Source organism: Pygoscelis adeliae, unplaced genomic scaffold (assembly GCF_000699105.1).
Source record: "Pygoscelis adeliae isolate BGI_AS28 unplaced genomic scaffold, ASM69910v1 Scaffold100, whole genome shotgun sequence".
NCBI classification, from domain to species: domain Eukaryota; kingdom Metazoa; phylum Chordata; class Aves; order Sphenisciformes; family Spheniscidae; genus Pygoscelis; species Pygoscelis adeliae.
The window spans coordinates 1,012,847-1,031,186 of record NW_008824034.1 but is presented as its reverse complement, the minus strand read 5'-3'; the positions used below and the strand labels follow the sequence as shown (position 1 = coordinate 1,031,186).

Genomic DNA, 18,340 nt, shown 5'->3' with positions numbered 1-18,340 from the left:
GAACTACGTACCTGTCTGTTCCAAATAAATATAAAAATGTTTTCATAACAATTATTATATTTAGTTTAAAATAATTTTCTTGGAAAGGAAACTATCCACAGAACATACCTTTTCGGTTTTCTCCTCCTCTTTTTCTTTTTCCTTCTCCTTTTCCTCAGTCTTTTCAGAGGATAAGACGACCATCGTAAGTTTTCTGACAATTTGCTTAGCTTCCACTATTTCTCGCTTGTGTTCCTCAATGATGGCATTATCCCCTGGAAGAAGCTAAAAAAAAAGCCAGAGCAAACATTGTATCTGAAAATTAAAGTGACCTACTGCTACTTTTGATCACTTGAGCTCGAAAAAGAAGTTTGTCCTTCCTTGTTACTATCAGATAAACTTACTCCCTGACAGATTATTTTCCTTGCTACCATCATCCCGACAAGGAAATATACTATTAACGGACTATTCTGAAATCAAGGACCCATGAGAAATAATACTGTTCTACTTCCTCACAACCATTAGTTGTATAATGGTCCCCTTCCCCTCTCCGATTTACCATTCCACTGTAGCTATATGGTGACAATTATACACATACTTTATGATAACATTTACAAAGGTCAGTGCCTTAAAACAAAGTGAATATTCAAAAGCATAAATTTTCACTTGCTCATCTAAAAAAAAAATTTCATCACCAAGGAAAACCAGGTAACCTACTTAGACACACATTTTGATTGCACTTTATTTTAAAGGAATACCATTTAAAGCTTACCAAATTTCCTATTTATCAGCAATGTGGGTTAAACACGTGTAACATCTGTTCCTTAAAAAACATCTTACATTAAGAGATACCTAGTAGGATAAAACCTCAACATAGTCTTGCATTTGAGAACGATCAGGGTGAGAAATATAACCCCACACTCAAAAAATTAAAAGGTCAAGTTGCGCGACAGAAGAAAAGCTCTTTTTCTGAGAAAGCCAAACTTCAATTTGATTCCTAAAATCATGCTCAAACTTTAACCGCAAGTAAGTAATCAAAACTTACTGTAGAGTCATGACCTCTTTGATACAGTAATCTTTTCTTCTCTTGTTTTTAACAAGGGAAGATATTTACTGTTTTTTCCCCTCCCAAACTGGCAGTAGAAGAAGGAAAGACTAAGCATCACCTTCTTCAGAGAAAAGATAGTAGAATTCCTCAGTTTCATAGAAATTTGGGGAAGAAAGAATCCCACTTGGAAAGGTAAAAGATTTAAAGAGCTACACTTTTCTCATTTGAAAACACAGGTAACCTACTAAGATTCACCAAGAAATACCTAGTGTGCAATTTCAAGGGGTAAATTACATCTATCTTCAGGATGCAATACTTGTTATATATGGCTGTGTGTATATACACGAAAATGGAAAACAGTTCTTACAGGCTTGGAAGGGGATGGGGGGGGGGCAGAGGTGGGGAGCACATTCTTGATATGAATGATAATCCTGACAGCTGCTATTGTATAGGAGCTGCACAATATATACCACTTAACACTCCACACCTACACACTAATTATTTTCTTGAAACTCCCATAGCAAGTTAAATTAAGCCTGAACTGAAAAGAGGAAAAAAATGCCATCCCAAACATGCAAAGACAGAGACACACAGAGACTGGCAGAGAGATTCTAGAATGAAAGTAGATTAAAAACGATACTGAGACTCAACATGATGAAGGTGAACAGTATAAATGAACGCAGGGACCATTCTACCTGTGAGACTGTCAGAAAACATGCCCGTACCTATACAGGTCTGAGCTGAGACTGCACAGGCCACTGTAATTCTGAGTCTGAGCATTTGTTTTGTAAGTTTACAAACATTCCTTAACAAACTAGCATTATCACATATTCCTCCCTCCACACCAATTATCTGAGACAGGCACTCCTACTCTTGCTCTACCTGACACGTTTTTAGCCAGAAAACTCCTATGAAGCCAGAGACAGTTATTGACAAGTCAGATTGTGACTAATGCTATTAACTGCCACACAAATTAATGGCAGGACTACATTCCAAAATTTTCATAGCTGTAACTAGAGCTCATTTCCTTGATTTCAGAGGAAGAGTTAAAAGTCTTAAGAGATCTATGGATATTCTGAAATTAAGAATTCATGTATAATGTAAAATTATTTTGATAACTGTAACATTCTGTTTACCATCTGCCAAATTGGTACGTTGGTTGGTTGATAAGACTGTCAGATTGGAGAGGATAAGTCTCTCTGATTAAATCTGAACATGTAACTCCATTTTCCTCTTTCAGCCTAACCAATGGTCAGAATTCTTGTAGATGGAATCAAAGGCCTATTCAGAAATATGTAAGTTAAAAAAAAAATCCTACTATTAACTAAACAAAGAATGTTAGGAGCTGATTGTCCTGCCACTTTTGTCAAAAATTGATCTTGTAAAGCAAAACACTCAAACGGTCTAGTTCTTAAGGAAGGTTACTTGGGCACTTAAGGCATATCAGGCATTTACCTCCTATCTCCTATTCAGGCAGGAGGTAAACAATCTGGAGGATGCTACACAGATAATTCAAAGTGTATCAGCATCCATATTTCAGTATGTGTTTATCTGAATATGTAGTATTAGAAAGTGCTGGAAATTTTAAAAGACATTAAACACGTACACATACAGGTATTACATATAATGTCCTGAAACTGAAGCTTTTGGAATAGGGTAAAATATCTGGCTTTTTAAAAATTTTCTTAGTTTTGGCATTTGACAGAGTAGCACTGTCACTTACATGAACATAAAGATCTTCCAAATCTATGAGATTGTGTTGCAAAAGGACAGCAGCAACTCTGTATAAGGAGGAAGGTGTCTCACCACTTGGATCCTAAAAAGGACAAGAATCCAAATTTAAGAAAAAAGTAATCAAACCACTGCAGAAGGTCATCAAACAGAAAAGAAACTACTCAAAGTTCAGATAAACATACTAACCCATAGTTCTCTTTATTATCATGTTATTTAACTGCCATTACTCCAGAGCCACTAGACTTAACTGCGATACACAATCAGAATTTTCAGAAACAAACACATTCAACTATCTTCACACTTTATGGTGCTTGTACGCAATTCCTAACCATACATTGTTAAAAACCTTTAATATTTTATCAAATATCAACCATGACTCCCTTGCAAACATGCTCTTCACTCCTGGGGACAACTCTTTTGTTTATAAGGTACAATCTCTTTGTTAATGCCAGTCCTTATGTAACTATACTAGTTCAAATGGAAGGTATCAAGATTGTTTTCAGCTGCCTTGGAGAATGCTAAGCATTCTCCTCTCAAATACATTAGAGACTTCCACTCAAATCATGAAATTACTGCTTTCAATACTGGAATTTTACAACTCAGAAATTAATTTCTATGAAAAAAAAAGTCTGCAGCAAAAATCTGTTATCACTGACTGCAGTTCAACACTGAGTACAACCAACCACCAAAACCAAAAATTAAGAATGGAAATACATTACCTGATAAAATTTGAATTTGAACCCAAGGATATGGCATAGAGTTTGAGGTTCACACATGTACATGTAAGACTCTATCAGCGGTACAAAGAAGTCATCATACTCAGGCCTGCACTCATAGACTTCTAAGATAATATCCAAAACTCTGTTCGGATCAAGGTTAAAACATCCTAGTGGAGAAGAACAGAACAGAAAAGCTTAACATTGCTACTTTTAATTTTCATTGTTACTAAACCACAAATGCGTTAAAGTTAATTCTTTTCAGTTCAAATTGAGCCTGGATTTATCTACAGCAAAATAATCTGGATCATCTGTAAATACAGCATCAATCACTTTGACTTATGTTGAATACTGAACTAGGCAAAAATACTAAACAGGACTTTCAATTCAGATTACAGAAAAACTAGAAATTACCATCTTAATGCAAATATTTAATAAGTAAAAACCCAACCTCACTCACACCACAGTGCCAGCAAAAGGCACGGGCTGCTTCCTCTCCCCTTGTGCTGGCACACATATTCATGCAGACACACAAATCAGCCAGCTAGAAGTTATTTTACACCCCAAAAATTGTTCTGGTTTGAGCTAGAACCTGATCCACTTGGTTGTAGTGTCCTGTTAATTTCGTATTATTGCTAGCAGTAGGGAGAACGGTTTGTTTATTTTGAGGGGAGCAAGAGCAAGGACATAGATCAGGTACGCCAATGTTGTAATCATACCTCTATTTTACTATATAAACTTTTCCACCAAAACTCCAGGAGACATGCTTGAGACTGAAATATTACTTATATCAAAAGAATCCACATCTAGACTATTTTCTTCATTGTGCCAAGAGAAGTTTTATCCAGGCACATCCACTGTGCAGATATGTAATTGCATCAGTCTTTCCTTCCCAAAAGCCATTTCCACTATACCAGGACCTACTGCAAGTCAGTACTTTAAAAGACTTGACAATTTATAGGAAGTCTACTTGCAATTCCTAAAATTCCGGAAGACAGAAAAATATTTTGTTACAAAATTCCTCAAACTGAGTGTGTACTTTGCTAGTTATTACAGTAAAAAACCATCCTCTTCTCTAGCTCTCTTCCAAAACAAGCAGTATTATTACAGGGATTTGACAGTCTCAGGCAACATTCTGTGATAGATGAAAAATTATCTTTTATAAAATAGTATCATAGCCTTTTGACCATTACTGCACTGGTACCATATGAAACAGGCACTGGTGCAAACATCAATATATTGTATAAAACTCTTTATTCAAAAAGGAAGTGTAAAATATGGGGAATTACAGATATTTCCTGTTTTTAATGTATTTTGCACTTTGATTGTGACATTTGCCAAGACTCAACTTAGAAATATGGACAAATCACAAACAGAACTAGATAAAGGAAGAACATTTACTACTTCTCATTTCTCTTCATAAGGAATCACTTATTCAACCTCTTTAAGACTAAAAGAATATTCATGCATTGAACTGAGCACCTTAAAATAGCAAAAAGCATTACTTTGTTACACTCCAATCTGCCTGCTAAGAGATGACAAGTGCATCCTCAAAAAATACTGCTGAAATGAATCAAAATCACAGCATGCATATTTAAGGCTGTACTGTAAATTCAGTATCTAAATTAAGTTTAACTACACAACATTCCCAAAACTAAGTTTGCCACAGAAACAGGAACTTCCAAATGTCATAATTCTATCCAAGGTGATCTACCAATACGTGTTACTATCGCACTACATGCCTGCATGACGTATTATTTGATCCACAGATCATCTCAAACAGTAGGCTGAAGTCACTCTCTGTAGTCATAAGACCATGTAGGAAAACCAGTGCCCGTGTTCCTTCAACAAATTCCTTACCTATTAAAGATTTGATATTTTCAAGGATTAAATCACTAGTGATATTTCCAGATAAGTCTTGCCCCAGTTCTGCAATGAGCTTTGCATAACCTTCATTCTCCTCTCTTAACAAATTAAACTTCTGTTGCTTATAACTGCAAATAAACAGAAATTGAACACTATTGTGTAACACACATCCACAGTGAAGCTTATTTATGCTCTTATCAATATTAAAATTTGTTATACAAAACGCTAATTTTGAACACATTTTTAAGAACTTGTAATTTACTTGAGCTATTGCAAAAATTATAGAATGCAGTACAATGAATACCTGCAAGGTAGCGAACATTCTCCAAGCAAATACAGCTCTTCTTTTATTTCAAATGCAGACCATTTAAAAGCAAGATTATGCTTATACTTAACAGTAAAGCTTGTTCTTGCACACTACACTGGAGAACTGCTCTGTAACAGTCTGTGCTTAAGGACCTATTCTAGTTTCACGTGGCGTTCTTTGAGATTGAGACTGAAACACGGGATGCAGAGACAAAAACCAAACGTACACCACAAAAATACAACCTGTGTTGCCAAAACTAACATAACTATATTTGCTTATTTATTAAAACAAATGCCTATGCTTAACTGATGCAACAGCTATAATTAATTTTCTTATACTTTAAGTTCACATTTGTCACAAATTAAATATTAAGTATTTAATCTGCATATATGGAATCACTGTAGCAAAAGCCATAGCAATAGGTGACATTAAAAAATATTTTACATTACTCAAGAGTTTGAAAACTAAGAGGGCTAACAAGGTTCTTTTGTCAATGACAAGTTAAAGTGCAACACATTTCCTAAAGAAAACTGCGTATTTTATTAAAAGAAACATTACACATTGTTAGAAAACATTGTTACCAGACTAATTACTATTGCCCCTCCCCACCCACTCCCCAAACAACCCTTGCCCCAAAACTTACAATAGCTTTGTCTTTATTTTGACAGATTTCTGATTGAACTGTTGAGACTGCTTGATAAGTCCTAATGACTCCAGTGTCTCTGGATCTAAACGCTCCTTTAGGACAGTGTCAGATACAAGATACTAAAAAACACCAAAAACATACATCAAATTTGTCAATTACAGAGACCTAGAAACGATCTGATTATTAATTTGGATAATATAACACTACATATGCATTCTGACTACAAAAAGAAGTTCAAATATCATGATATACCATGATACTAAATGCATTCTGCTTCAAACATAGAAGTGACAAAACTGAGAAACAATTTAAGTGAAATTGGAATTTTACAGTGGTAGATTTTATATACAAGAGCACCTTGAAGAAACAAGCCCTAGAGCCTAATTGCTTGTTAAAAAGTATATGTTGCATATCATCTAGGGATATTACCACCAAGAACTGCATATTTACAAAGCTCATACCCATTCTCTCTCATATTCTAGGAGAAAAAGTCTTATTTTCATATGCTGAATTCTCCTACAAATCAAGCTTATTCCATGTGGTTAGGAATGCCACTTCTAAAGACAGGAGGTTGCATAAAGGAGAAGTCCAACTCAAAACATACTTCAGAAGCAAAATTTCTGTTGAACAGACAGGGGAAAAATTTAAGTTCTCTCAAAACTCTTTAAAGAATTCAAGGGACAACTACACTATATTACTCTATCATAACACTTTGAAGATGCATTTTTAAATTATTTGGGAATTTGTTAAAACATTGTAATAGTCTTTTCCTCAAAAAAAAAAAAAGCAAGCTTCAAAACTGTCTGATTTTTCTTGTCAGATTTTGACATATACTTTTACCAAAAGACTTTAAGTGCAACTTACCAAACAGGCTAACACCAGTTGAGTAAAATGATCCCTCTTGCTTTTTTCTTCTAAACAACTTGTTTCAATATCTAGTATAAAAGAAGATGGGAAAAAAAAAAGGAAAAAAGAAATCATTACTTGAGGCATTTATAAGAGTTTCTTGTTTTATAAGAGAAAAAAAGAACTTTAAATAACTGCGTGATCCTAGCCTTAATGTAATTTCTAGTCTCCTTCCCTGTGTCTTCAGAGTAACTACCATTTACCGCCTGGTCTGCAGTCTTTTACTAGCTATGATTCTCTATTTCCATTCTTTTCTTTTGCATTGTCAACTACTGAATGCAATTCATAAATTCACTCCTATGGGAAGACAGGCCATAAAACAATGGCCAAGGAAGCACACCTGTCTAAAGTAGTTTAAAAAGGCACATCATTACAGGAAGCGACAAGCTGCAAAAGGAGTGGAAAACTCAATAAAAGAATGGAAAGCAGACATTACAAAAAACAAACAAAACACAACCACACAAAAACACTCCACACATACCCACAGGAAAAACTAGAACCATAGAGAAAACATCAACAACAAATGAAATTTCCTGAAGAAGTCAACAAGCAAACACACAAAGCTTTTATTTCTCCAAATCTGTCGCAATGCTGAAAGGAAGGGAACCCAAATTACCTAATATGCAGAACACATCAGCTAGGATGGAAGGCATGTCTTCCCGAAATTCCTAAAAGAGAAAATGATCACACTTAGTGAATAAAGAAACTCCAATATGTATACTTAGAAAATTCTTATTCCATTACATAAAACAACACTTCATCATAAAGTTCAGATTAATTAATAATGTCGGTTATTAATATCATTAGTAATAATAATTAATAATTCAGATTAATGATTAAAAGGCTCAATTATTGACTAATATCTAACATAAGTGCTGTACTAATTATTGATATGTAATGAAATAACATAACATTTTCATGTAATTTAAAAGAGTATCTAGTGGCCAGGGACAAAACCCTCTGGTTACTACCTCCATTTCTCTAGCACAATGGAACTCCCCGCCTGAAGAGCAGCACCAGCCTGTACAGTAAACTACGCTTTCTCAGGCACCAAATAAATTACAATTTCCTACAGTAACTAAAGATCAAACGTTATCACATGCTACCCCAACAGCAAGGTGCACTTCAGCCTTGACTTCTCTCAAACCCAATGCAGAAGTTTAAAAACCTAAAAAGGTTATCCTAGAACAGATTACTGCAAAAGGTGTTTTTTCTTAATGTTCTATACATGTCAAAACAGCAATCTAAGAACTTGAAAAGAATAAGAAATCATTTTTAGGAGTTTTTTAAATTTTTTTTTTTCCCCAGATTTTTTTTTTTAGGAACATTTGGTAACCTTAGACGTTTAGAAGAAAATACTCTTTTCCCTACTTTCTCTATTTATTCAAAGCATTTTAAGAAAAACCTTTTTCAAACAAAAAATAATTCTAATGCATTATTTTAAAGGCAGTCATGGGACTTAAGACATCTCAATAGTAAAATGGCAGACATGCACATTATTACACTGTAAGAAAGATGTAAATTATAAAAACCAGTAGGTGGCATTACAGACATGCTGCATAAGCAAGTGAAATCTATTTTTACATTTATTAAAAACGTCAGTCTTCGTACACCCTTAAAAAATTAATTAGTTTTTAATTATGTTAAAATGAATACATCTATTCCGCACCACAAAAAGTAGGGGAAAAAACAAAACCCTGACAGACTACATATATTTCAAGTGCACACAAATGAAGAAAAAGGACTTGACAAGAACAAGTTTTTAGACATGGAAAAACAAGTCTGTTGAATATTATCCTGCTTGATTTTCATTCGGACTTTTCTAACAAACTAAAAACTTAGTATGTATGCAATTATTACAAATATATACTTACTATGACATCACCAAGAACATTAGAGGCTTGATCATGCTTTAAGTTTCCTCTGACAACGTGGTATGCAAGCTCATACAAAGCCTGCTGGATATCTGCTGAAAGACAACAGATGATTAAGGAACATATTAGGTAATCCTTGGTCTAACTTTTAAAGCAATGTTTACAATAATGCTGTAGACTTCAGACACCCTGCAAGTAAACGGGATATGCTTCTCTTACCAATGGGGGATTACTTTATTACTGCTGACAGATTAGATTTGAGCATCAATATCTAAGACTTCACACAAGCAGATAGCAAGAGATGATCCACTTTCCCTAGAGAGTTTCTGGAATAACAGTAACATGGGATGAAAAACTACAGTCCTGCACATAGTAACTTAAGTCTTGGCAGCTGGTTTAACAAAGACTTCTAATTCACATAAATATCATCTTATACATGTGTGTATATATATACACACACATATATATAAAACAACAATACATAGAAAACATTCCAGTACTTTGTCTTAATCCTGTATCATCAGATATGCTTTCAAAAACCATTTCTCTAGGAGCAAGTAAAATTTAATTGGAGAAAAAAATGCTTAACAAGGATTTTTTTATTTTATTTAAGTCTCCCATAACTGAAGAATGCTGTTTTACAAAAGCTTATATTAAGCTGAAACACTAAACAGATGTACTACATTTGAGAAAAATCTTGCAATGTTAAATATGGTGGTTGCAAAACCAGCTATGGTAAATTTGTAAAGAATTGTTCTTAAATAATACACTACAATGTTGCTATACTTTTTGATATATGAAAAATAATAAAAACCCATGCTTTTACCTTGTACTTGTACCATGTGGTTTGCTCAACAAATAATATTCGCAATGGGTATACAAGTTACAGAGCCTAATGACTTAAACCAAGTACTCAATATCTTGGTGACTGCAGACCACTGCAGCTGCATTAAAAGCAGATTTATTTATTTTTTAAACAGACAGGTTAATTTTACCTGTCACAGTGCTTTTGGCAAAGAACACTAATTGCTAAAGACTTGAATACAGCAGGATTGGTTTAGACATCAATTCTATGCAAAACATAACTCTACTACTTTGAAGGCCAATTCAAGAGGACAGTTTGGTGCAGTACCCAATTTAATAATTTACAATGAACCCACACCAGCCATAAGCATAGCCTCAGACATGCCTCTGCAAGTGGCTCCCCACGTTGTGGAGAATTTGTTACACATGTACACTGCTAAATCTGACCTGCCTCCATAAGCTTGTGGTATATTGGACTTCAATAAACATCTTTCTGGAACTAAAAGGCAGAAATGCAAGTGCCAGTGCAGTTTTCAGAACAGGATCGAAGTCACGTGGACTCAAACAAATTCTTAGCAGTCAGCATCTCTGTACCTCACTCCAGATTATCCATATTTTCAGGATTCTTTCCATCACCAGAAGGACTTAAACTATTTCTACTGTCTATTAATTCCTCCAGTATAGCCACTGCATGTATCTAGTCATTCCCACCGGATCTTTCAGATCCTGGCAGCAAGGACAAAGAAAAAGAAAACAACATATAGAAATTGTCAACCTCTGTCTAGAATGGAGAACATCTGATAGCCTTTCTTCAAAAACTTTGGGAATAGTGATTTTGCTTTGTTGAACAATAAATTCTTTTTACTTAATAATATTACTTATAATTTACACTGAAATGTTTCGGTTTATCTTTTCTGCTATTACAATTGCCCATTAAGACTATTTTAGCAAGAACCCAAACCACCATCTAAACAGCATAGCACATTTGTGGTGTTAGTAATATGGAAGCTTTTCTTCCAACAGAATCTGCAAAGCAAATAAAAAATTAATTTTTCTTTAAACACCAAAGATCTCTTAAAGTGAGAATTTAAAACTTAAAGACAGCAGTGTCTTTCACTAACAGAGGAGAAAAAGCCTGTAACTCAGGTACCGTTGTAAAAATTACTTTCTCCAGTATACAATCACACTTGCATACATTAGTATTCACATATTTAACTTTTAGAATAAAATCTAGTCATATGCTGAGTTTGCAAAATGGAATTCTATTTTCTACAGCACAGACCAAATACTGGACTACCCCACCACCATTTACTACTGTCTAAAATCTCTCACCTAGACATCTGAAGACAGACCTAGCTGTGGATGCTTGTATTGCCTTGCTATTTGTAGTATTCGCCTTCAGCACACATTAATGGTCACCGTGTATGAACGTTCCAAGCAGATACATGCAGAGGTACCATGATCAACTGTTTCCAGGAATTTTTTTTATTTAATTAAAAACAACCAAAAACCCAACACAACTTACCTCTGAAACCGACATTATCATGGCTTTTGTTTTCACTGAGTGCACGACACAGTTGCACACTGAAATAAAAGAAATAAAAAATGAAAACACATAAAAATAGTTAGATATCAGCATACACACACAAATGTTTTGGGCCTCTTTTTTTGTTGTTCTGGCTAAAATAACTTTAAATTCGGGCAGTTTAAATGGCTGACTACATTTTAATTTTCATAAAGTAAACACTATTTCACAGAAGTTACACAGCAAAGAAATACAAGACTCCCAATAGATCTCATACACATATATAAATATCATATACTTAAATATTCTTCCTAACATTACACATGCTTACACACAGAAAAGTGAGAACACTAGGCAATTTTAGTACGTGAAAGGAAGCATGGAAGTGCTAGCATTAACCTACTGTTGTTAACCAATGAGGAAATGCTTCTCATAGAAATACTGTAGTGACTATGATTGTTTTCAAACTCTGGCCTGTAAAAAAATTTTAACGTTAAACTATGCGCATGATTTCCTGATGCAATGTTTTATCAATGGTAAGACAGAATTTTACCTATTCTAGTCACTAAGAGAATCCACTATAAGATGCAAAGACCTGTCACGTTACGTTGTCTTTAGTCACTCCTGAGGCTCCCTCAACCAAATTAGCCATAAGTAAAAAGCACACAAATACCGTACAGACTGTTCCATTAAATAAAATAATAGTTCTGTGCGTTATAAAATAAATGCTTTAAGAGCAGGCTCCTCCACTACACTGACAGCTTCGAAATGGACATGCTTCCAAGGTACAAGGATTTTCCCTCTCCTCTACCACTATTGTCACGCCAGCGTAAGGCTTCAAAAGCAGTTTCACATTTAGAAGCAACAGTATTTAAAAAAGGTAGTGATTTGCCTATATTATAAAAGACACCAACGAATATCTTGAGAACTTTCTTCACACTTGCAAATTTTCAACCAAAAATATTTTTAATCAAAAAGTCTTTCATGTGCAGAAACTGAAGACAGTATCGGAGCTACATAATATTCCTACACAAGACGGCAAGACTACAATTTCCTGTGGGAGCGATTTTTAAGCATGTTCTCAACTAAGGCAGGTATGTACAATTATTAGAGGCTTATCATGAAAAATAAACAGTAAAAAAGGATTCTGTAGCAATCCGTTACTCATTCTATTTGCATCCTATACAGATTATTACCTCTCTAGCAGGACTAAACAGCTGTTCCAGCAATCAAAGGATTATAATTAGCAAATACAAGGTACATGCACCCTTTAAAGACAACTGGAAAATGGGCAGTTTCACATATAACGTAATCAGCAGAAACATGCAAGCTCAGCAAAAAGCAATGGTGTGGCTAAGATGTTCTAAATGCCATTGAAGAGAATGCAATATATTTGGAAATAACCAGAACAGAGACAGCAAAACAGGGGAATAGGTAATTTATTTTATTTTTCATGAACAGTAAGTGCACTTTTTCTTTTAAAGCAGCAATAGATATTTTTTTCCCCCAGTTGTCCCCAAAGAGTGTATCAATTTGATCGAAGTCAGATTTTCTTAAACTTTAATTACTACTCCCCCATAAAGAAGTTACCCTATAAGCACTCATTTCTAAGCTCCGTATACAAATAACAGTAAAGCGAAACATCTGATTCCAAAAAATTAGCTGAGATGCACACTTTGACCCCGATGTCATAAGGTGGTATCATCAACCAGGTTACATGGGCAACAACCCTGTCTGCTTGGACTGAAGAGTTCACTTAAGTACATCTCAATACAAAATAAGAGTTTTAACCTCTTCCAATTCCCTTTTCAGCAATACCAAAATAGTACTACCAACTTCACATTACTTCAAGACACAAATCTGTTTGATCAGTGTAACAAGAAACCCTATTTAAGACCAGTCTGTAAAACAACTTGCTTTATATTTGTAATTAAACCCCCCTGAATTATTAAATTGAAAAACAAAAAGTGAAATTTTCTTTTTGTGAATGTCTACATGGGAAAATTTTGGTACTAGAAAAGAAGATGTTGGTATTACTCTTTGAATCTAAATTAATAATTGTGCTTATATTCTTTCATACAAGTACACTATCTCCAAAGGAGGATGACCTTTTCTGAAGGTGCTGTCAGGCAGTACAGCTGAGATTTAATGGCTTGCTGCAGAAACGGAAACATTCACCGATACTTCTTCCCTTCTTGGCCGCACAGTTCTAGCCCTCATGTCAGTTAAATCAGCTAAACAAGCTGACAAACCTGGCAGAAAAATGGTCAAAAAACAAGACTTCTGCCAACTTTGCAAGTTGAAGCAGCTTACCTGGAGGTCAGACAAGCACCAGAGTAAAGAGAGCCCAGGTGAACGCAGACAAGGCAGAAGCCCTCCCTTCAGTACCAACGAGCTGTGAGATTAGTTCATCTAGTCTCAACGGAGTGCATCATAAATTAAAATCAAAATACTTGTGCATTCACAAGAATAAAAATGTCAATATTAGTATGATTAATCAACTCAGAAAAAAGCCACAACAAAACTTTCCCACCTAAACAATGCTCAGGACAATGGAAATTTATCAGGTCCACTTTTCAGTTCAACAGACCCAAACTGTCTATTGTCCGTTAAGAGGTAGTTTGAAACTTTTATTACTCTAATCTTGTAGTTCATTGCTGCATGCTTAGGATGGGGAACTTCCCTACTCTACTAAAACCTACATCCCATCATCTGAAGATAAAACTGCATAATACATGTAAAACACAATTAAACAGGATAACCTAGAAAGTAAAAATAATTAAAAAAAAAAATCACAGACTTACTTCTGAAAACCAAAGTTTCAAAATTAAATTTGTTTTGGACTAAGATGGGATAGATTTGCTTAAACAACAAATTCTGAAGCAGTGTTGAGCACCTATCAAACAAGTTTGCATGGCAGAGCCAGCAACCGAACCTAAGCCTCCCAGTTCATACACAATGTCCTATATCCTCAATTACACTCCCACACAGAGTATATGGCAGTAATTACCACAAAGTGCATGTGCCTGCAAACATTTAAGTATATGCATAATCTAACTGATGTGGGTAGTTCTCTAGTTGAGATAAAGTACAGTCAATTGCATTTTGCCGTCAGGATTGCAAAACTACGACTAAACTTTGTTTTCCTGACTCTCAGCCCTTTAACTCAACACTGTGACATTCCTTATGCAAGTGAAGTAACAAACATATTGGGAGTGCTTGAAAGATCGAGTCCCGAAATTTCACGTTCACAGAACGTTAAGCTGCTTCAGTTTATCTCGAGGCTTAACATATTGCATAAACTGCCAGCCAAGTACAGTGGGGAAGCCCCACTTCCCCACTCAAGGGTTCTCAATGTGTTTAATCTATCACAAAACAAGGTAAGGTATCAGGCTAACAGTAACTGATTGCCACTGTATGCGTATTATAAATGTCCATATGGGCTACAGTCATAGACCAGCACCTTATCGTGGAAGACACTATACAAAACAATACAGTTTCACGACAAAGGACAGTATAAGTATACACAAATAGGTCTACAAGGAGTCTAGACTGATCAGCATAATAAGCAATCACACACAGACTCCAACTCAATCTCTACACAATATCGTGCATAATTTAATAATTTATATTTAGACAGAGAAGGGTCTGAACAAAATAGAAAATGACAGATAAGATGACCACATCCTGACCAATTCATAGTTTTGGCAGCTAAGAACACTTGAAACTACTACATGATGTACATTTATGTATTTGTATTAGATATTATTACACATCAGTAGCTGGATTAAATAAATTCAAAGCATGTACAATTTTGAAGAAGGTCCCTGAACAATTTCTAGGAAGTGATAGGTCACTGCTACCTAAGCTCTACGATGCTGCCTTACTAATTAACATTATGACACTAAGACACATACAAAATCCTCACCTTCTGGTTTTTGGATATTACTGTTATATCATGACAAACTGATCACATCAGCAAAAATAAAGATCATTATTTTTCACAGCAAAAGATCAGTCAGTTTAAAACTGATCTCCTTACTGGATTTCTTTAAAACATCCCTATATTTTGTTGTCTTTATAAAACAATCAAACTTTTTCTTCCCTCCCCGCCCCCCAATAACAGCATCTCCCCCAGACTACAGCAATACTACAAATCCTGTATGTTTTCAAGCATAGGCAGACCACCACCGTATCACTCAGGATCACGTAAGAAAACACACAGTGATCATCTTAAGCATCCACTATTAATCACAGTAGAAGTTGAAATGCTAAATAAAACCAAATCATTTGCTTCTCTCAATACAGTTTCATATTCCCTGAAAACATAAAATTGTGTTTTTATTTAGGTAACTAAGTAACTGCCAAAATACTACCGTGGGCTGATCTAGTCAGATCATGTAAGCCATTTCATGCTCCAGCAAATAAATGTGGGGTTTTTTCCCATAAGACCTAATCTTTTCTTTCTGCTAATTATGAGGGTTTTTTTCCTGTAATCCTCACTTTTCAACAAAGTTGGTATTTGTCTCCCAGTGAATAAGCCCACCACTTTGCTTAAAAACAAAACAAACCCCTCCATACAAGAGTGAACGTACTCTGACTTCATGCATGGGCTTTATTAGACTAGGCTTCCATAGAGTAAAAAAAAACAAACGAAAAAGACAAACAAAAAACAAACTTCTAAAATTTTTGCAAATCCTGTATTTGCTAGAATTGTCAGTTTTGTCCTTTTGCAGTATCCCCCCACTTTTCTAACTTGTTTATCAATATAATGCGTTGTCTTAACTTTGAACCACAAACCCTGAGACTGAAATTGTGGCCTAGACTTAGGCTTAGACCTAATTTATATTTCTGGGCATATTTGTATTAGATAAATAATTCAATAAAAATAAGAAGTATCATTACATTTATTCCCTTTTCCTTTAAATAATGTTTAAAAATATTTCATGTGTTTCATTTTGGAAAGAGAGCATCATAATTTTATTTTCCTCCAGTAAAACAGGAGATAAGAAGTTTTGGAAAAAGAAATGCAAAGTTACACACTGAAGATTCTCCAAAAAAAGCTGTTTCCTAAAAAGTTGTCTAGATATTGGCTACAGATACATTCTTTTGCTTCTAGAAAGTTCACTGCAAAAACTGACAACTGTTATCTGCACACAATCACATTTCTTTTAAAATGTATGGCCTCTTTTGCAAAATACTCTTTCAATCATGGCTGGAACTGCATTTAAGCAGTATTCCAGATGAAGTGTAAATGCCACAAACACAGGAATTTAGCCTGTGATTTTGTTTTATTGGTCCTACAGCAGATTAACACTTTCTTCTCATCACGGTTAAGAAGTATTGCTCTAGGGGAGGGGAGCATCATAAAAGGTTTTATCATGGTCAAAAGCTAAGCTAACTCGTCTCTTACACAGTTAAAAGTTCTGAGAATTCAATGCAAACAATGCAGTTGCCGTTTTGTGATCAACTACAAAATTTCTGTCTTTCTGCAAACTCCATACAATCTCAGTGATCACAACAGGGTAAGTTACAAAAGTCGTAAGGCATTTTTGCCTGAAGTAGTCACATAATAACCATTACAGAAAAGCTAGCAAGTGCATCTACATGTATATAATGTTATGTATAAAAAGGCAATCTGTTTTGTTCTAGTCATTCGTGCATTTTTGAAAGGTATCAGTATACATTTATACTTTTTATGCTTTGTAATTCGTACAAAAGTTTCTAAACCCTGAAGTTCAATAAAAAGGTCTCTGTGCTTATTGCATAAATATCGCTATGCTGCATGCAATTTCAGCTATTGCCAAAAAATCTTAAGCAGGACATTAAAAAAGCAATGCAAACCTCAGCATTGTTTGGGGTCTCCTGAACACTTTTATTATTGTTGGAAATGCAAGTACAGAAAAGATTTTCATTGGCCTTGTATCATTCACATCAAAACATGTTAAACTTACATGCTAACGCAATAATGGTTCTAGCACAATGCAAAGCCAAAAATGACATGGCTATAAAGGGGTGCCCCTTCACTACAAAACAGAGAGGCTGGGGAGAACGGTGTTTTGTGCAGGGAGCCTTTACGTCCTCTATTCTTTACCGCACTACCTTTTTCTTCATGCACAGGGAATATCATTACCATAGCTGCACAACCTTTTAAAATAAATGAACAAAAGAAAATAACAAAAAGAGTGAATATCAAGAAGCGTTTCTCAAAGTGATCCCCCAAACACCTGTATTTGAAACTGTAGGGTTTTTTAATTACAACAAAAAACAGAAGTGCATGGAAGAATTTAAATAAGGGCATTTAAAAACATACAGTTAGTACACAGGATACCCTTGTCCAAGCTAACATAGTAACACGAAATGGACAAACCGGTGAATAACTCCCTGAACAGATGCACTCCTGAAACACAGCACGCAGCACAGTTAGCGAACCTGCCAAGTTAAGACTGCTTAAAACAGACACACAGAAGGCCCCGAAAGGGAAAGGTCTTAGCACACCTGGATTGATTTGGGAAGCTGCAACCAGACCCCGCAGCGCAAAGGTTACCTTGTAGGATAAACAGGAATGACTAGCTGATCCTACCTTGCCCGAATCAAAGAATACAGCGCTAGTCACCTCGGAATAGGTAGAAAGCTGGGAACGGGGGCTGAGACCTCTGCCAGAAAGGTCAACATCGTGGAGCCAACGAAACAAGAACGCTTCAGGCTCCATATTACCCCGGGGGGGCGGCTAAAGAGGAGCCCGACACCCGATAAACCTAACCCAGAGGCAGGAAGGGGGCGCTCGGGGCGCGGGCAACAGGCGCCAGGAGAGCTAGGCCCAGCTACGGGGGACGAGTTTCGGCAGAGGTCGTTACCAACCGACAAAGGAGGCCCCGCCGGATAGGAAGGCGGCCCGGGCCCTCTGCCCAACCAGGGTTTCGTCCCTAAGCCCC

At 35.6% G+C, this 18,340-nt stretch overlaps 1 protein-coding gene across 1 annotated transcript in view; it reads right to left on the bottom strand.

Moving 5' to 3' along the window:
• Positions 1-18,117, bottom strand: part of THOC2 (THO complex 2) — a 54,758-nt gene extending 36,641 nt beyond the window's left edge. The window contains exons 1-11 of the mRNA XM_009331190.1: positions 17,989-18,117; positions 17,539-17,552; positions 11,406-11,464; positions 9,077-9,168; positions 7,819-7,870; positions 7,161-7,231; positions 6,294-6,415; positions 5,338-5,471; positions 3,481-3,647; positions 2,751-2,843; positions 109-264 (exon numbers count right to left, since the gene is read on the bottom strand). Of these exons, the coding sequence (XP_009329465.1) occupies positions 109-264; positions 2,751-2,843; positions 3,481-3,647; positions 5,338-5,471; positions 6,294-6,415; positions 7,161-7,231; positions 7,819-7,870; positions 9,077-9,168; positions 11,406-11,464; positions 17,539-17,552; positions 17,989-18,117 (1,089 nt within the window). The remainder of the gene's footprint in view (positions 1-108; positions 265-2,750; positions 2,844-3,480; positions 3,648-5,337; positions 5,472-6,293; positions 6,416-7,160; positions 7,232-7,818; positions 7,871-9,076; positions 9,169-11,405; positions 11,465-17,538; positions 17,553-17,988) is intronic.
• Positions 18,118-18,340: the final 223 nt, after the last annotated feature.